We start from the raw sequence: 20,617 nt of genomic DNA, 5'->3' as shown, positions 1-20,617 counted from the left end.
CCCCAGGAGCTGAGAGAAGCTGTCTGCACATGTACAAATTATGGAGCAAAATAAATTTGTTCCTTTATGAGGGATGTAAGAAAAGCCTTAGGAGCTCAGCAGGAAGAGAGATGAGTCCAGGATGGTTTCATGGGAGAGTGTATTTGAGCTGAGCCTGGAAGAATGGGCAGGATATTGAAAGAACATGAAAGGAGGGGCAGTTCCAAATGGAAGAAAAGCTGTGAAGAAAGGCAGGGCCTCCTGCTGTTTGACTCTGAAACCCAGTCCTCCTCTGCCAGGGCCATATGTGTGGCTCTCAATAACCATTTCAACAGTCTACTCCATGGTATTTCTACTGTAAGTCTCCATCATTGCTGAAGGGCACTGGATATGCTTGAGGATTTGTTGTTGTTTGTTAACTTGTGTCTGACTGTTTGCAACCCCATGGACTGTAGCCCACCAGGCTCCCCTGTGCATGGGATTTTCCAGGCAAGAATACTGGAGTGGGTTGCCATTTCCTTCTCCTGTGCTTTGTGATCAGTTCAGTTCAGTTGCTCAGTCATGTCTGACTCTTTGCAACCCCATGAACTGCAGCATGCCAGGCCTCCCTGTCCATCACTAACTCCCAGAGTTTACCCAAATTCATGTCCATTGAGTTGGTGATGCCATCCAATCATCTCATCCTCTGTTGTCCCCTTCTCCTTCTGCCCTCAATCTTTCCCAGCATTAGGGTCTTTTCCTATGAGTCAGCTCTTTGCATTAGGTGGCCAAAGACTGGAGTTTCAGCTTTAGCATCATTCCTTCCAAAATAATCCCAGGGCTGATCTCCTTCAAAATGGACTGGTTGGATCTCCTTGCAGTCCAAGGGACTCTCAAGAGTCTTCTCCAACACCACAGTTCAAAAGCATCAATTCTTCGGTGCTCAGCCTTCTTCACAGTCCAACTCTCACATCCATACATGACCACTGGAAAAACCATATCCTTGACTAAATGGACCTTTGTTGGCAAAGTAATGTCTCTGCTTTTCAGTATGCTATCTAGGTTGGTCATAACTTTCCTTCCAAGGACTAAGCATCTTTTAATTTCATGCCTGCAGTCACCATCTGCAGTGATTTTGGAACCCCCCAAAAATAAAGTCTGACACTGTTTCCACTGTTTCCCCATCTATTTCCCATGAAGTGATGGGACCAGATGCCATGATCTTAGTTTTCTGAATGTTGAGTTTTAAGCCAACTTTTCAGTCCCCTCTTTCATCTTCAACAAGAGGCTTTTTAGTTCCTCTTCACTTTCTGCCATAAGGGTGGTGTCATCTGCATATCTGAGGTTATTGATATTTCTCCCAGCAATCTTGATTCCAGCTTGTGCTTCTTCCAGCCCAGCGTTTCTCATGATGTACTCTGCATAGAAGTTAAATAAGCAGGGTGACAATATACAGCCTTGGCGTACTCCTTTTCCTATTTAGAACCAGTCTGTTGTTCCATATCCAGTTCTAACTGTTGCCTCCTGACCTGCATACAGATTTCTCAAGAGACAGGTCAGGTGGTCTGGTATTCCCATCTCTTTCAGAATTTTCCACAGTTTATTGTGATCCACACAGTCAAAGGCTTTGGCATAGTCAATAAAGCAGAAATAGATGTTTTTTCTGGAACTCTGTTGCTTTTTCCATGACCCAGCAGATGTTGGCAATTTGATCTCTGGTTCCTCTGCCTTTTCTAAAACCAGCTTGAACATCTTGAAGTTCACAGTTCATGTTTTGTTGAAGCCTGGCTTGGAGAATTTTGAGCATTACTTTACTAGCGTGTGAGATGAGTGAAATTGTGCAGTAGTTTGAGCATTCTTTGGCACTGTCTTTATTTAGGATTGGAATGAAAACTGACCTTTTCCAATCCTGTGGCCACTGCTGAGTTTTCCAAATTTGCTGGCATACTGATTGCAGCACTTTCACAGCATCATCTTTCAGGATTTGAAAGAGCTCAACTGAAATTCCATCACCTCCACTAGCTTTGTTCATAGTGATGCTTTCTAAGGCCCACTTGACTTCACATTCCAGGATATCTGGGTCTAGGTCAGTGATCACACCATCGTGATTATCTGAGTCATGAAGATCTTTTTTGTACAATTCTTCTGTGTATTCTTGCCATCTCTTCTTAATATCTTCTGCTTCTGTTAGGTCCGTACCATTTCTGTCCTTTATTGAGCCCATCTTTGCAGGAAATGTTCCCTTGGTATTTCTGAGTTTCTTGAAGAGATCTCTAGTCTTTCCCATTCTGTTGTTTTCCTCTATTTCTTTGCATTGATCACTGAAGAAGGCTTTCTTATCTCTTCTTGCTATTCTTTGGAACTCTGCATTCAGATGCTTATATCTTTCCTTTTCTCCTTTGCTTTTCGTTTCTCCTCTTTTCACAGCTATTCGTAAGGCCTCCCCAGACAGCCATTTTGCCTTTTTGCATTTCTTTTCCATGGGGATGGTCTTGATCCCTGTCTCCTGTACAATGTCACGAACCTCAGTCCATAGTTCATCAGGCACTCTATCTATCAGATCTAGGCCCTTGAATCTATTTCTTACTTCCACTGTATAATCATAAGGGATTTGATTTAGTTCATACCTGAATGGTCTAGTGGTTTTCCCTACTTTCTTCAAGTTAAGTCTGAATTTGGCAATAAGGAGTTCATGATCTGAGCCACAGTCAGCTCCTGGTCTTGTTTTTGCTGACTGTATAGAGCTTTTCCATCTTTGGCTGCAAAGAATATAATCAATCTGATTTTGGTGTTGACCATCTGGTGATGTCCATGTGTAGAGTCTTCTCTTGTGTTGTTGGAAGAGGGTGTTTGTTATGATCAGTGCATTTTTTTGGCAAAACTCTAATAGTCTTTGCCCTGCTTCATTCTGTACTCCAAGGCCGAATTTGCCTGTTACTCCAGGAGTTTATTGACTTCCTACTTTTGCATTCCAGTCCCCTGTAATGAAACGGACATCTTTTTTGGGTGTTAGTTCTAAAAGGTCTTGTAGGTCTTCATAGAACTGTTCAACTTTAGCTTCTTCAGCATTACTGGTTGGGGCACAGACTTGGATTACTGTGATATTGAATGGTTTGCCTTGGAAACTAATAGAGATAATTCTGTTGTTTTTGAGATTGCATCCAAGTACTGCATTTCGGACTCTTTGGTTGACCATGATGGCTACTCCATTTCTTCTGAGGGATTCCTGCCTGCAGTAGTAGATATAATGTTCATCTGAGTTAAATTCACTCATTCCAGTCCATTTTAGTTTGCTGATTCCTAGAATTTCAACATTCACTCTTGCCATCTCTTGTTTGACCACTTCCAATTTGCCTTGATTCATGGACCTGACATTCCAGGTTCCTATGCAATATTGCTCTTTACAGCATTGGACCTTGCTTCTATCACGAGTCACATCCACAGCTGGGTATTGTTCTTGCTTTGGCTTCATCCCTTCATTCTTTCTGAAGTTATTTTCTCCACTGATCTGCAGTACCATATTGGACACCAATACAAATCAAAAGTACAATGAGATATCACCTCACACCAGTCAGAATGGCCATCATCAAAAGGTCTACAAACAATAAATGCTGGAGAGGGTGTGGAGGAAAGGGAAAGATCTTGCACTGTTGATGGGAATGTAAATTGATAAAGCCACTATGGAAGACAGAATGGAGATTCCTTAAAAATCTAGGAATAAAACCACCATATGACTTAGCAATCCCACTTGTAGGCATATACCCCAAGGAAACCAAAACTGAAAAAAACACATGTAGCACATTTGTCATTGCAGCACTATTTACAATAGCTAGAACATGGAAGCAACCTAAAAGTCCATTGACAGATGAATGGATAAAGAAGTTGTGGTACATATACAAAATGGAATATTACTCAGACATAAAAGGGAACATATTTGAGCCAGTTCTAATGAGGTGGATGAACCTAGAACTTATTATATGGAGTGAAGTAAGTCAGAAAGATAAATATCTTTCAGAAGATAAATATCTTCTTAGAAAGAGAAAGATAAATATTCTAATGCATATATACAGAATCTAGAAAAATGATACTGAAGAATTTATTTACAGGGCAGCAATGGAGAAATAGACATAGGGAATAGACTTATAGATATTGGGAGGGCGAAGAGATGGTGAGATGTATGAAAAAAGTAACATGGAAACTTATATTACCATATGTAAAATAGATAGCCAATAGGAATTTGCTGTATGGCACAAGGAACTCAAGCAGGGGCTCTGTATCAACCTAGAGGGATGGGATGGGGAGGGAGATGGGAGGGGATATATGTATACCTATGCAGATGATACCACCCTTATGGCAGAAAGTGAAGAGGAACTAAAGCCTCTTGATGAAAGTGAAAGAGGAGAGTGAAAAAGTTGGCTTAAAGCTCAACATTCCAGAAAATGAAGATCATGGCATCTGGTTCCATCACTTCATGGGAAATAGATGGGGAAACAGGGGAAACAGTGTCAGACTTTATTTTTTGGGCTCCAAAATCACTGCAGATGATGACTGCAGGCATGAAATTAAAAGATGCTTACTCCTTGGAAGAAAAGTTATGACCAACCTAGATAGCATATTGAAAAGCAGAGACATTACTTTGCCAACAAAGGTCCGTCTAGTCAAGGTTATGGTTTTTCCTGTGGTCATGTATGGATGTGAGAGTTGGACTGTGAAGAAAGCTGAGCGCCGAAGAATTGATGCTTTTGAACTGTGGTGTTGGAGAAGACTCTTGAGAGTCCCTTGGACTGCAAGGAGATCCAACCAGTCCATTCTGAAGGAGATCAGCCCTGGGATTTCTTTGGAAGGAATGATGCTAACGTTGAAACTCCAGTACTTTGGCCACCTCATGCAAAGAGCTGACTCAATGGAAAAGACCCTGATGCTGGGAAATTTGAAGGCGGGAGGAGAAGGGGACAACAGAGGATAAGATGGCTGGATGGCATCACTGACTCGATGCATGTGAGTTTGAGTGAACTCCAGGAGATGATGATGGACAGGGAGGCCTGGCGTGCTGTGATTCATGGGGTCACAAAGAGTTGGACATGACTGAACAACTGAACTGAACTGAACTGATGGCTGATTCATGTTGAGATTTGACCAAAAACAACAAAATTCTGTAAAGTAATTATCCTTCAATTGAATTAAAAAAAAAATTCCTCTTAGTGGGAGGAATTGTAATATATGCTGAAGTCAGGCTTTTCCCTTTAGCCCAATCAGAAAATGTTTTCTGGGAATTTAGCCTGACTTAGATTTTTAAAAAATTCTTTGAAATGTTTTTCTTATCCTGATCTGGTTCATAAATAATTTGCAGAGTCAACAGCATATTTGCAGTTCTGTTGTCAGACTCAGAGAGAGCCTGTTGATTGTTCCATTACTGTGCAAAATGAAAGAGTGTATTTAAGTGCTCTTTCTAGAAAATGGTTTAGATTACTGTGCTATAATGTGCTATTTGGGGAAGGAAACCAGAAAAATACAAGATCAAAACATAAAAACTAAGAACAGGTTGCAAGACTGTCAATAGTGAAATGTAGGCCCAGTAAACTATATGTGTTTATATATGGCTGGGAACCTATCTTAAACTGGTTATTGTTTTTCATGAAAACCAGGAATACCAAGTGATGGTGTTAACTTCTGAGCTTAACAAAGAAAGGACATGAAACAATGAATTTTCACAACATAGCAATTGCTGTCTTTCATTGAATGTACCCCAGTTAAGCTTTGAGTGAGCAGGGGACCTATGTGTGCCTGTGTGTCTCTGTGGCTGTCAGGGAGCATTATGATGGAGAAAGTCTCTTTCTTTTCCTTGTAGTCATGTGCTTTGCATGCTGTGATCCATATTGTGAATGAGTCCCACTGTTGGTTTGATGAAAGTAAGCTTCAGTCACCAGTAGAAAGTTAAAATCAGTTCATGTTCTTTTATCCATTTACAGAGGATGTTTGTATGCTTCTTTTGATTTTCACAGCATCCTTGAGTTTAGTGACTCTTGGTTTTACAGCATATTCTATAGAAGAAGAAAATGAGACTCAGGGAGAACAAAGGACTTGTTTATCATGGAGACCACAGTATGCCACCTTCTTTCTCCCCAAATTTGCCAAAGTAGGGACAGAGAAGTGAGGGCTTCATCTGCAGAAAGGTCCTGCTATGCATCCTAGGTTGATGTCCGAGGGGTTTAGTGGATAACAATCTCCCCACAAACTCTGGTTTTCTATACCAGGATGTATCAAGTGATAAATTATAGGCAGTGTAAGATTTCTAATATAATAATTATTTAATTTAATGATTATTCTCTTGACATTTTTGAGGTGGTCTTGTCATTTTTTCTTTTTCCCCCCAGGTACTCTGATTTCTCTATTAACTTCTTCAATCTATATTCAAATATAACTTTTGATAGATTCTCAGATCCTCAAGTCAAAACTTCATGGGACTTCTCTGGTGGTCCAGTGGTTAGGACTCTTCCACTGCCCATCCATGGGTTCTATCCATGATCAGGGAACTAAGATCCTGCATGCCATGTGGTGTGGCCAAAATAAATAAATAAAAAACAACTTCATATCCTTCTTAGCTTTGAATTTTTCCTGCTTCCATGGACAGGCACGTACTTAGTTCAACTGATTTGCTCCATGTCCTTCAAGCACACTATTTCTTTCCCCTTGGTTTCCCTGCCCAGCCTGCTCTTCCTGCTTCGACTTTTTTGTACAGACCTTGTCTGCCACTCTGTCACTTGGTTTAAGTATCATTGTGAAGACACAAGTTGGGTGTTATCTCTTCTCTGAAAGTAGGAAGCTGGAGCTGAAATCAGCAAAATGTCCAGTTGAAGACACAGTCATTCCTTGATAAAGTAAATCCTGTGCTTTCACCTCCTGGGCCACCAGCTCTCACACCTCTGTCTCTAGCACAGACCTTCACACTTGCATGTCCATCTGCATCTTGACATCACTGGGATGTCATCTCAGCTTGTCCACAAGCGAAGTCTCCTAAACCTGCCTCCACCATCTTCCCCAACTCAGTAAATGCAGACCTTGTCCTTCCCCTTCCTCACGTCCCAGACACAGAGTCCTCATCTTCTCTTACAGCCCACACCCATCCCATCAGCAGGTCTTCCAGACTCCACCTTCCAAATGTGTCTGGAGTGTGACCCCATCTCTCTGTTCCTGTTGCCCACATTCTGGTCCTGACCACCATCATCTCTCACCTAGATTATTCCAGTAGCCTCCTCAGTCTTCCCCACTTACTATCTTTTTTCTGTAAAGCACAGGAGTGATTCCTTAAAATTTAACCTCAGACCAGGTCCGTCCCACTTCTGCCTTTTAGCAACAGTGACCCCAAGCTCCTCCAGCTCTGTCTCTGCCCTCACTCCCCTCATTCTTACTCAGCTCTGCTCTCCTGACCTCCTTGCTTGTCCTGTCCCCCATGGCCCCTGAACTCGCCCATCCCTCTGTGTGGAGCAGCCTCTCTAGGTCTGCCTGAGCCCTCCCTCCCCCACCAGATCTGCTCACACCGCGTCTGAGCAGAGCCCTCATACCCTAGTGTGGACTCACTTTCCTCCTTTAGTTTCCATACCCTCAAGCTGGCCTTCTTTTCCTTCTCATCTTCAGTACTTGTACTCATGGAAAGAAACTCTGGGACTTTGTTTCCTCATGACTGAATTCACTGTACCCATAACAATGCCTGGAATATAGTCAATGCTCAGTAAATATCTATCAAAATGGTCAAATGCATAAATGCTGTTGAAAAGCTACAGAATGAAAACAAAAAGCCTTGAGTTTTTAAAAAATTGTTTAATATTGCCATTTAGTCGCTATGAAATAAGCCCATTGCTCTTGATCAAACACTTGTGTGAAGAACTGATGCTAAAAAGTTAGAATGGCAGGAGAACACGTTAAATTTTTTTATTTTTCCTTTTTCTCTCTCCATATAGGATTTACAGCTTTTGAAGGATAGAGATCTAACTGTGATAGGAGACAGGGGAACCCCACTGAGTGGAGGCCAGAAAGCCCGGGTCAGCCTCGCCAGGTAAATGGGGTTTCAGTTGCCATACTGCCCCTCCTCCTCCACAGCTCCTAGTGGATGTGAGCACACAGACCCCGCTCACTTGGTTGTCCTGTGTGAAGCAGGGTCTTGCCTCTTTCCCTGGGCTCCTGGAATGAACATGGAGTTGTTTGATCCCATCATGATTCGGAGATGAGACCCAGGGAGTATGAAGTGTCCTCTCCTGATGTCTCTCTATGTTTTCTAGAGCCATGTATCAAGATGCAGACATCTACCTCCTGGACGATCCATTCAGTGCAGTGGATGCAGGAGTCAGCAGGCACTTGTTCGAACAGTGAGTTTGCTCCTCTTTTCTGTCATCTCTGCTTTCCAAAAACCCTGTAGAGATCAAGGAAGAGACCTCAGGAAAGTCTTTGTGCTTCTGGAGACTCAGCTTGCTCTTTCCTAGTGTCCCTCCTTCCCCTCCCTTCCTTCCATAGAAGATCCATCGTAGAGAAATTTTGCATCATGATGAAGTCAGGACAGACACATACAGAAGGTGCTTCCTGTGTGTGGCGGACAGTGGGGTCCGTGCTTTAGGGAGTGAGGGATAGATGGCAGATTTCCCCCTGCTACTTGCAGTTGATGGAGCCAGATACTGTGGATGGATCCAGAACCCAAGAATAAGAAGTATGATGTAAGGTTTTTAAATCAAAGAGTGAGACTCTATAACCTGGTACATGACCGCTAGTGGTTTTCCTCCATCATTTAAAGCATGTTAGAAGTGAAGTTTTCAGTACTGACATAGGGCTTCTGTAGAGATGCCTTTGTTATTTATTATTCTTAGATTTGGAAATTGTTAATAAAGTATAGAATTTAAGAGTGATTTATTCTACTTCTGAGTGTGATTTCAATTATTTAGCATTAATTCATGGATCAGTTCACTTCAGTCGCTCAGTTGTGTCCGACTCTTTGTGACCCCATGAATCACAGCACGCCAGGCCTCAATGTCCATCACCAACTCCTGGAGTTCACTCAAACTCATGTTCATCAAGTCAGTGATGCCCTCCAGCCATCTCATCCTCTGTTGTCCCCTTCTCCCCCTGCCCCCAATCCCTCCTAGCATCAGGGTCTTTTCCAGTGGGTCAACTCTTCGCACCAGGTGGCCAAAGTATTGGAGTTTCAGCTTCAGTATCAGTTCTCCCAATGAACACCTAGGACTGATCTCCTTTAGGATGGACTGGTTGGATCTCCTTGCAGTCCAAGGGACTCTCAAGAGTCTTATCCAACACCACAGTTCAAAAGCATAAATTGTTCAGCACTTAGCTTTCTTCACAGTCCAACTTTCACATCCATACATAACCACTGGAAAAACCATAGCCTTGACTAGATGGACCTTTGTTGGCTAAGTAATATCTCTGCTTTTCAATATACTATCTAGGTTAGTCATAACTTTCCTTCCAAGGAGTAAGCATCTTTTAATTTCATGGTTGTAGTCACCATCTGCAGTGATTTTGGAGCCCACAAAAATAAAGTCTGACACTGTTTCCCCTGTTTCCCCATCAATTTGCCATGAAGCGATGGGACCAGATGCCATGATCTTCATTTTCTGAATGTTGAGTTTTAATCCAGCTTTTTCACTCTCCTCTTTCACTTTCATCAAGAGACTTTTTAGTTTTTCTTCACGTTCTTCCACAAGGGTGGCCTTATCTGCATATCTGAGGTTATTGATATTTCTCCTGGAAATCTTGATTCCGGCCTGTGCTTCCTCCAGCCCAGCATTTCTCATGATGTACTCTGCATAGAAGTTAAATTAGCAGGATGACAATATACAGCCTTGACATACTCCTTTTCCTATTTGGAACCAGTTTGTTGTTCCACGTCCAGTTCTAACTGTTGCTTCCTGACCTGCATACAGGTTTCTCAAGAGGCAGGTCAGGTGGTCTGGTATTCCCATTTCTTTCAGAATTTTCCACAGTTTATTATGATCCACACAGTCAAAGGCTTTGGCATAGTCAATAAAGCAGAAATAGATGTTTTTCTGGAACTCTCTTGCTTTTTCGGTTATCCAGCGGATGTTGGCAATTTGATCTCTGGTTCTTCTGCCTTTTCTGAAACCAGCTTGAACATCTGGAAGTTCACGGTTCACATATTGCTGAAGCCTGGCTTGGAGAATTTTGAGCATTACTTTACTAGCATGTGAGATGAGTGCAATTGTGCGGTAGTTTGAGCATTCTTTGGCATTGCCTTTCTTTGGGATTGGAACTGGTTCATGGTGAGACCAGTGAACTAGTCCACTGGTGAGAACTGGTCCTTGTTAGAATTGGACATGGAACAACAGACTGGTTCCAAATAGGAAAAGGAGTACGTCAAGGCTGTATGTTGTCACCCAGCTTATTTAACCTCTATGCAGAGTACATCATGAGAAACGCTGGGCTGGAAGAAGCATAAGCTGGAATCAAGATTGCCAGGAGAAATATCAATAACTTCGGAAATGCAGATGACACCACCCTTATGGCAGAAAGTGAAGAAAAACTAAAAGGTCTCTTGATGAAAGTGAAAGAGTAGAGTGAAAAAGTTGGCTTAAAGTTCAACATTCAGAAAACAAAGATCATGGCATCTGGTCCCATCACTTCATGGGAAATAGATGGGGAAACAGTGGAAACAGTGGCTGACTTTATTTTTCTGGGCTCCATTGCAGCCATGAAATTAAAAGATGCTTACTCTTTGGAAGGAAAGTTATGACCAACCTAGATAGCATATTGAAAAGCAGAAACATTACTTTGCCAACAAAGGTCTGTCTAGTCAAGGCAATCGTTTTTCCTGTGGTCATGTATGGATGTGAGAGTTGGACTGTGAAGAAAGCTGAGTGCTGAAGAATTGATGCTTTTGAACTGTGGTGTTGGAGAAGTCTCTTGAGAGTCCCTTGGACTGCAAGGAGATCCAGTCAGTCCATCCTAAAGGAAATCAACCCTGAATATTCTTTGGAAGGACTGATGCTGAAGCTGAAGCTCCAATATTTTGGCCACCTGATGTGAAGAGCTGACTCATTGGAAAAGACCCTGATGCTGGGAAAGATTGAAGGTGGGAGGAGAAGGGGATGACAGAGGATGAGATTATTGGATGGCATCACTGACTCAGTGGACATGATTCTTAGTAAACTAAACTCTGGGAGATGGTGAAGGATAGGGAAGCCTGGTGTGCTGCAGTCCATTGGGTTGCAAAGAGTCAGACATGACTGAGCAACTGAACAATGAACAAGGGCAGGGAACATGAATTTAATTTAGGAGATCACTCAGCGGCAACTGTAAAATGTTCTCAAGTTAGAAATTTGGATGGAGCAACATACTATGAGAGATGGTAGTCATGTCAAAGCTTAGTAATGGGGAGTGTTTTGTATTAAAAAGTTGACATTAACAGTTTCTTTCATTCATGAATCTGTCCAAGGTTTTTAATGTTTGTGAGTTTTACAACTTTTTGTTGTAGACATTAATTGGGTTCTACCACTTATGGAGTGTTAGAGCTCTTAGGTGAACTGATGCAGTGTCACCTGTGTCCAGCCAAGGATCCCATCCTGGTTCAGCCCTACATTCCAGACCCCACCTCCTGCATCAAGTCTTCAGGTCTGTCCCGATCAGAGTCCCATGCTCCTGTCTACACAGCTCACCCTCCTGCTCCAGCTCTTAACAGACCCCCATCCCCCTTCATGTTCAGGATGCAGCTCCAGGTCTTCAAACAGAGAACAGGCTTCTTTGCCGTCTGCCCCCATCAGCCTTTCCAGCTTGTCCCCACACCCACTTGGTATTCAGCTGTGCTGGCTCTGTGGGGATCCTTTCTCACCCCTGTCTATCTGTACATACTAGTCCCTCTGTCCCAGAGCCAGGGAACAGTGCACCAGGACATAGAAGGAAGGTAGAAGACAGGACCTGCTGTTTACTCACGTTCCTCCTGGGGGAGCCTGTGCTCTCTGTCTTCCCACTGCCCTCAGTTCGCTGCTGCTGTTGTTCAGTCATTAAGTTGTGTCTACCTCTTTGAGACCTCACGAACTGCAGCACGCTAGACTCTTCTGTCCTCTGCTATATCCCAGAGTTTGCTCAAATTCATGTTCATTGAGTTGGTGATGCTAACCATCTCATCCTCTGTTGTCCTCTTTTCCTCCTGCCTTCAATCTTTCCCAGCTTCAGGGTCTTTTCCAATGACTCTGCTCTTCACATCAGGTGACCAAAGTATTGGTGCTTCAGCATCAGTCCTTCAAATTGAATGTTCAGGGTTGATTTCCTTTAGGATTGAGTAGTTGGATCTCCTTGTTGACAAAGGGACTTTCAAGGGTCTTCTCCAACACCACGGTTCAAAAGTGTCTATTCTTTGGCGCTCAGCCTTCTTTATGGTCTGACTCTCAAATTCATATGTGACTACTGGAAAAACCATAGCTTTGACTATAGAGACCTTTGTTGGCAAAGTGATGTCTCTGATTTTTAATATGCTGTCAAGTGCCACATTTGACCATTATGGAATCCCCCCACCCCACATCCAGAGAAGGCAATGGCACCCCACTCCAGTACTCTTGCCTGGAAAATCCCATGGCTGGAGGAGCCTGGTAGGCTGCAGTCCATGGGGTCACTAGGAGTCAGACACGATTGAGCGACTTCACTTTCACTTTTCACTTTCACACATTGGAGAAGGAAATGGCACCCCACTCCAGTATTCTTGCCTGGAGAATCCCAGGGACAGGGGAGCATGGTGGGCTGCCATCTATGGGGTCGCACAGAGTTGTACACTGCCGGGGTCCAGCCCCGGTGGAGTCAGGGGTTTCAAAGGGGAGATGGCTTCGGTGATCAGGATACAATAGAATTAAAGATATAAAGAGTGGTTAAATAAGGATAGCTCAGTGAAGAAACTCAGTGGAGAAAAGAGGCTGAATAATTCAGCCAGAAGGTGAGAGAAAGAACGACATGGGGAGACCAAGCTTTGGTGACAAGGCCCACACTTTATTTTCCAAAGTAGTTTTTATACCTTAAGTTATGCATAGAGGATAATGGGGGAAGGGGTAGAGTCATGCAGTAAGCCAGGCTTTCTTCCTGCAAACTTATCATATGCAAAAGTTTAGGTGATTTGCATCATCTTCTGGCCCAGAGGCCTGTTAACATTTTAAGACCCTTTCTTCAGAAAACTTATTTTTCTCTAAAGGTGATTAGTTAGGCGCCACCCTCCAAAAGCATTAGATAAAGTTGCATTCCTACAGGGCAAAGGTGTGGTGGGCTATAACAAGAAAAAGAATTAACTCGAGGGCCCAAGGTTACAAACATTAAAGCTACTGCTTACACCAATTATATTAATCAATACACTGCCAGGGACACAGCAGGTATGGGATATGGAGACTTAGCAGCAAACATTGGCCCAACAAGTGAAAAACCCTTCACCAATACAATTTCTAATCAATCTTTTAACTGCACAAAGGAATCTGTATTTAGACACTTTAGAACATCTTATGCTTCTCACAGTTGGGAGGCTCTGAACAATCACATGTGGCCAGAAAAACCTATTCAGGCAGGCTAGAGGACTTCCAAAGGAGTTTGTAGGTTGAAACACTATCACACCCAGGAACTTTATTAACTGGAGCTGTAAGTTAACTCTTTTTTCAGAGAGAGGTAGTGGGGGACAGCCCCCTGTAAAGTCAGAGGTGTAGGTGAGAGCACAAAGCAGAAAATAGGCAGACTCTGGTTTTGGGGGTAGATGCTCGAGAATTTCCAGGGGGACTTCTGAGGCTCGATCCCGCCTTTGCGTATGCCGAGCCTCCTTCCTCATGACCTTTGCCACGGGCGGAGCTCCTGCTCCCGGGTAGGACATGACTGAAGCAACTTCGCAGCAGCAGCAGCAGCACACCACATAAGCTGTGAATGCCGGAAGGTACCTCCTTCCAGCGTGTTCCATCCCAGGACCCCTGCACTTGCTGTGTCTTCTCTCAGGGATATTTCCCCCAGATAGTCTCAGGTCTCCAGTGTCACTCCATCTAAGAAAACAGCCCCCCTTGCTTTTCCTTCAGAGCACACCTCATGGCCCGATAGTGCATTTTCTACTCTTAGTGTGTTCCCCTGTACATGGTGCAGAGTACTGTCTGCTGTCTTGACCTGCGAGTGTATCCTGAGCACTTAAGACAGCGCCTGGCTCCTCAACAAACCTCTGCTGATTGAATGAATGGAAGTGGGGCCTCTGTCTGTTTCGTTTGTGTCCCCTCCCCCACGGCATGTGTCCCCTCATAACACAGCCCTTATATAGAATTATATATGGACTACAGGATTAACACAACTCTTATATAGGGATAACTGTTTACAACTGGTTTCTGACTCAATCATTTCTATAGCATGACTTGAAAATCATTAAAAACTTGGAAAATAGAGTATCTTTCTAGTGATTTGGATAAAAGCATTATTTAGGAAAAATCCAAGGCCATCATGTGATCACTTAATTGTAATTATTTATATTATCTCATCTGTGATAGAATGTTAGGAAGAAAACATTTTACAGCTTTTGGGTTGCTCCATGTTGGACATAGCAGCCCATCAGATTGATTAAATCTGCCTTAGGGTACTATTGGAAGGTAATTATGAATTAAGGAGAAAAAAGTTCTATTTAAAAGCTTTAGTATTAGATCTGAAAAAAAAAAAAAACTGTTAGTCAAGAAACTTAGTATGAACGCTGAACTAATGTATTACTAATTATAGGAGAATTGACATATGGTTGGCTCATTGGTTACCATGGAAACCAGCAGATGGTCATGCTCCTCCCACCCCTTTGACAAGTTAAGTGGAGGGTTCTGATTTAAAGCTAGAGCAGTCATTAGCTGGGAAGCCTGGAGCAAGTATATAGGAAGGTCAGTCATGTGAGGAGGTATAGGTGAAGCAGCCACTGGTTCAGCAGGGGATGTATAGAGAACAAGAGAACAGCCATCTTGGGTGGCCTGTCCATACACATGTCTTGGCTAAGAGAATTGGTGTGTCTTTTGAGCTGTTGGATGATTTTCCACTGTGATTTGAGCCATTTGATTCTGTCTTTCATTTTCATGTTTGGAAGGTGTTCAGTCCTAATAAAAGAAGACTTGCCTTGCAGTGTTTTAGCTCAGTCAAGTTTTGGAATCTTAGTATTGATCAATTATTTTTCTTTATGAAACATGTAAATAATTGTTAAGCTCTGTTTTTTGGGGAAAAAACTTAGCTGTTGGTGCCTCCTTCACTGGACTGTTTTTTATAATTTTTTTTAGTGGATTCAAGTTTGCTCATGAATTTAGAACCTAGTCAGAATTGTCGACTGATGTTTTTATTTAATTTGTATTATTTATTTGATATTTAAACTGCAGATCTTTGCTGTGTTGTTTTTGTCTCATTGTTTTCAAAATAGAAACTATCAGTTTGGAGCACCTGCATTCATGCTTTTGTATACTGTACTTTTTACATTTGTAGGTGTATTTGCCAAGCCTTGCACGAGAAGATCACAATCTTAGTGACTCATCAGTTGCAGTACATAAAAGAAGCAAGTCAGATTCTGATACTGAATTATGTAAGTAGTTTCTAGAAGTCTGTGGATCTTGCTAACACTCAAGGTATGTTGAAGACCAGGCCTCCCTCCCTGCAAACCACTCTCCTTGGATTCATGGCAAGCTCCCTTTTCTTCTCCAGTTTTATGAACCCTTCTTTTCAGAGCTGGTATCCATGCCTTTGAGAATGAACCCAAAGACCTACATAAAGTATATAAAATCACTACTGTGGAGTTACTGAAATATCACTGTTCTAGTGAAATTATTAAGGATAATGATGCTATTTTATTTAGAACTTTTCATTTTCTCCTTCCACAACTTAAAGAGTATTATTTGGGAATTATAAATACTAAGACCTGTTTGTATCCACGTGACTGTCATGTAAAATTTTCTAAAGAGCATCTTCCATTCACACCAGAAGTGAGGCTGAGCACCTGAGCACCCAGCTCAGAGACGCCCACTCTGCAGGTCTTTCTGTCTGGACCCCTGTCACTGGTCTCTCTGCCCAGGTCTCTATGTGCCTGATAGGTGTGGGAGCCTGTGAAGCAGGACAAGGCCCTGCCTTCACGGGGTTCCTGTTCTTATGGGGACAGATGTGACAGAGAGGGTGACATACTGGCCTCCCTGAGGAGCTGGTGCCTCATGTGGCCTGAGTAAAATGAAGGTGGGGGCCACATGGTCACCTGCGGAGGAGGGTCTGAGGCAAGGGGTCCTAAGGAAGGAGCTTACCTGGCAGGTTGGAGGAACGGCAAGAAGGCCAGAGTGTCTGAGGAGAGTGGGCAGGGGGACGGGAGGGAGCTGGTCTCTGAGCTGTGGGCCTGAAAGTGGGATGGAAACCATCGGACAGTCAAGAGGAGTAATATGGTCCAATATCAGAATTGAGAGAGTTCTCTGATGTTCACTGGAGACATGACAGCAGAAGCAATTAGGAGTCTCAGTAAAGCTGAGAAGACAGAAGTGTGGGCTCAGGCTAGGGTATCTGTTTCTAGAGCTGCTGTAACAAAGCACCACAAACTGGGTGACTTAAAACAACAGAAGTTTATTGTCTATCTGTTCTGGAGGCCACAAGTCCCAAATCCAGGTGCTGGCAGGGCCATGCTCTCCCTGAAGGCTCGAGGGGACAGTCCTTCCCTCCAGCCTCTGGTGTTCATCTGCTTCCCTTGGTGTTCCTTGGCTTCCAGCTGCAGCACTGTGATCTCTGCCTCTGATATCACAGGGGTATTGTCTCCGTGGCTGAATCTCTTCTCATAAGGACATCAGTCATATTGGATTTAATGCCACCCTGCTCCAGTGTGACCTCATTTTAACTTGATTATATTTGCAAACACCCTGTTTCCAAATAAGGTCATGTTCACAGGTGTCATGTTTGAACTTATCTTTTTGAGAAGGGGAGCACCATTCAGCCCACAGCTCCTAGCTTGGTTGGGGGTAAGGTAGAGATTAGTGAGAAGTTTTCAGACTTGCTGGTGGTTTGATGCTTCACTCCTTGGCTTGTTTAACTTCATGCCTCAGCACTTGCATTGTTAACTCTTGTCTGTTCTAACAGGCCTGTGGCCAAATCCCTCACTTATTGAATGAATTTCTATTCTATTATTAAAATACAGCACCACTACTTCTCTAGAAGCAGTTCCATGTGTTGACTCTTCTCCACTCTTCTAGGAATGGGAAGCTTATGTTTCTCGAGCTTGAGAGCAGTTAATTTCATGTACAGAGGTGGTGATATTATTAATAGTTTTCAAAACCCCAGCATAGGCAGTACAGAGCACAGAATCAGTGGATAGAAGAACCCATTTAGCCTGTGCCTAGATGGTTTGGGATCCTCTTATTGCTTCCTCTGAGGACACTACCCCCAATTTTAGTACTAACAAAACAGTCATTAGTCCACTGGTAAGCACCCCTGGATGAGTTGGGGTGTGTCCTTACTGTTTGTCTGGTGTTCTCTCACAGCAGAAAGGGAGTGACTGCCCCCTTGTCCCCTTGCAATTGTCAGTACTTGGCTGCTGAATGAAATTGCTGTCTTTGTACTACTAGTCATTTCTTTGTGTACCTTATATATACTAAATGGAAAGTGATAATTTCATTAAATAAAATGTATGAATTTTGCCTTCCAATTGGAACAAGACACAATATATCCTGCATAATTTTCTAGTTCTGCAGTATCAGATGGTACCCAAATGCTTCATTGGTTTTCTCCCAATGGATCACTTCAGGGGATAGGGTGAGAGAGGTCTCAGCTAGGGTCCTGGACCACTTTCTTCCCTCTGACCTGCATTAACCAGAGCTTCCCTTCTTTGTTCAATTTTGCATCCTGAAATTCTTTCCTAATATTTTGTTTGCCACTGAGTGAATCAGTTGAGTCTGGCTTCATGGGGTCAGAAAATAGTGAAAACATTGCACATTATTTTTTTTTTGTATGTTGTTTGTATTTTTAAAATTAATTTATTTTAATTGGAGGCTAATTGTTTTACAATATTATGTTTTTTTTGTTATACATTGACATGAATCAGCCACGGGTGTACATGTGTCCTCCCATCCAAACCCCCCTCCCACCTCCCTCCCCATCCCATCCCTCTGGGTCATCCCAGTGGACCAGCTTTGAGTGTGCTGTTTCGTGCATCGAACTTGGACTGGTCATCTATTTATTTATTTATTTTTGTCATCTATTTAACATATGGTAATATACATGTTTGGAGAAGGCAATGGCACCCCACTCTAGTACTGTTGCCTGGAAAACCCCATGGATGGAGGAGCCTGGTAGGCTGCAGTCCATGGGGTCTCACAGAATCGGACACGACTGAAGCGACTTAGCAGTAGCAGTAGCAGCAGCAATATACATGTTTCAATTTTATTCTCTCAAATCATCCCACCCTTGCTTCTGCCATAGAGTCCAAAAGCCTGTTCTTTACATCTGTGTCTCTTGCTGTCTTGCATATAGGGTTGTCATTACCATCTTTCTAAATTTCATATATAAGCATTCATATACTGTATTGGTGTTTTTCTTTTCTGATTTACTTTGTATAATAGGCTCCCGTTTCATCCACCTCACTAGAACTGACTCAAATGTGTTTTTTTAAAATAGCTGAGTAATATTCCATTGTGTATATGTACCACAACTGTCTTATCCATTCATCTGCAGATGGACATCTAGGTTGCTTCCATGTTCTAGCTATTGTAAACAGTGCCACAGTGAACATTGGGGTACATTGTCTCTTTCAATTTTGGTTTCCTCGTTGTGTATGCCCAGCAGTCGGACTACTGGGTCATATGGAAGTTGTATTTCCAGTTTTTTAAGGAATCTCCACACTGTTCTCCATAGTGGCTGTACTAGTTTGCATTCCCACCAACGGTGTAAGAGGATTCCCTTTTCTCCATACTCTCTCCAGTATTTCTGTTTGTAGACTTCTTGATAGCAGCCATTCTGACTGGTGTGAGATGGTACCTCATTGTGGTTTTGATTTGCATTTCTCCGTTAATGAGTGATGTTGAGCATCTTTTCATGTGTTTGTTAGCCATCTGTATGTCTTCTTTGGAGAAATGTCTGTTTAGTTCTTTGGTCCATTTTTTGATTGGGTCATTTATTTTTCTGGTATTGAGCTGCAGGAGTTGCTTGTATATTTTTGAGATTAATTCTTTGTCAGTTGTTACGTTTGCTATTATTTTCTCCCATTCTGAAGGCTGTCTTCTCACCTTGCTTATAGTTTCCTTTGTTGTGCAAAAGTTTTAAGTTAAATTAGGTCTTACTTGTTTATTTTTGCTTTTATTTCCATTACTCTGGGAGGTGGGTCATAGAGGATCTTGCTGTGATGTATGTCAGAGAGTGTTTTGCCTATGTTTTCCTCTAGGAATTTTATAGTTTCTGTCCTTAAATTTAGACCTTTAATCCATTTTGAGTTTATTTTTGTGTGTGGTGTTAGAAAGTGTTCTAGTTTCATTCATTTACAGGTGGTTGACCAGTTTCCCTGGAGAAGGCAATGGCACCCCACTCCAGTACTCTTGCCTGGAAAATCCCATGGATGGAGGAGCCTGGTGGGCTGCAGTCCATGGGGTCGCTGAGAGTCGGACACGACTGAGCGACTTCACTTTCACTTTTCACTTGCATGCATTGAAGAAGGAAATGGCAACCCACCCCAGTATTCTTGCCTGGAGAATCCCAGGGATGGGGGAGCCTGGTAGGCTGCTGTCTATGGGGTCGCACAGAGTCGGACACGACTAAAGTGACTTAGCAGCAGCAGCAGCAGCAGACCAGTTTCCCCAGCACCACTTGTTTTGAAAATTGCAATGATATATCACACATGTTCAAAGAAAATGATTAGATTGGCTGTCACTTAAACAGTTGTTTGACTTGGGGAAACCTGGTTGGCTGCTTGTGATTGATTGTTCTTGAGTTTTTTCTCAGATTTGAGTGTATTGATTCTGGCTTAGGCTTTGGTTTGCTAGTAAAGGCTCCAAAACGTTAGAGCTACCGAGTCTCATGGCCTCCTTGCTTGGTTACAGGTGGAATATTGAATTTTCAGATAGGAATTTCCTCTGTTTGTGGGGAAGTTGTAAAGACCATGGAGACTCAGCTCCTGGGTCTTCTCAGTTCACGGCTACTTCCTACACATCCTTTCCCAGCAGGGCATGTGAAACTGTGACTGTTAATGATCAATGAAGATTTGATGAGTGACTCTTACCTGTGCAGATATGGTTATGCTCGTCTCTGGCTCAAGGTTAAATTTCTTTCCTGGAAATCCCCTCAACTGACTGTTTTCTAAAATTCTGCTTGCCACATTTGGCAAGCAGAATTTCTCTGCTCTCAATTCCCATGTTGTCTAGAGACTGCTGATCCTTCCACCAACCTCTGTACTTCTTGCTTCCCCAAGTGCCCATGGTAGTTATGTCAGTGACTTGAGCCCATGTTTCTTTTATGTCCCCCAGTACCTAAGGGAGGGTTTGGCAGAGAACAGAATGTTCAATTCTGTGTTGAGTTGAGCTGACCTATTTGTCAAACAGAATTCCAAACACAGGGATCATTTTCATAGGAAAATCACAATTTTAAAATCTTGATTACTATTTATATTAGATTAGTGGAGTGGCACCCCACTCCAGTGTTCTTGCCTGGAGAATCCCAGGGACAGGGG

The 20,617-nt window shown here is 42.8% G+C and overlaps 1 protein-coding gene across 2 annotated transcripts in view; it reads left to right on the top strand.

The window, feature by feature from the left end:
* Positions 1-20,617, top strand: part of LOC133258049 (ATP-binding cassette sub-family C member 4-like) — a 656,993-nt gene that overhangs the window by 56,278 nt on the left and 580,098 nt on the right. For both annotated transcript variants that reach the window (XM_061434381.1, XM_061434383.1), the window contains exons 11-13: positions 7,917-8,011; positions 8,235-8,321; positions 15,424-15,520. In XM_061434381.1, the coding sequence (XP_061290365.1) occupies positions 7,917-8,011; positions 8,235-8,321; positions 15,424-15,520 (279 nt within the window). The remainder of the gene's footprint in view (positions 1-7,916; positions 8,012-8,234; positions 8,322-15,423; positions 15,521-20,617) is intronic.

The sequence above is a fragment of the Bos javanicus genome, chromosome 12 (assembly GCF_032452875.1).
Source record: "Bos javanicus breed banteng chromosome 12, ARS-OSU_banteng_1.0, whole genome shotgun sequence".
NCBI classification, from domain to species: domain Eukaryota; kingdom Metazoa; phylum Chordata; class Mammalia; order Artiodactyla; family Bovidae; genus Bos; species Bos javanicus.
This window is presented reverse-complemented; position numbering and strand designations above follow the sequence as displayed.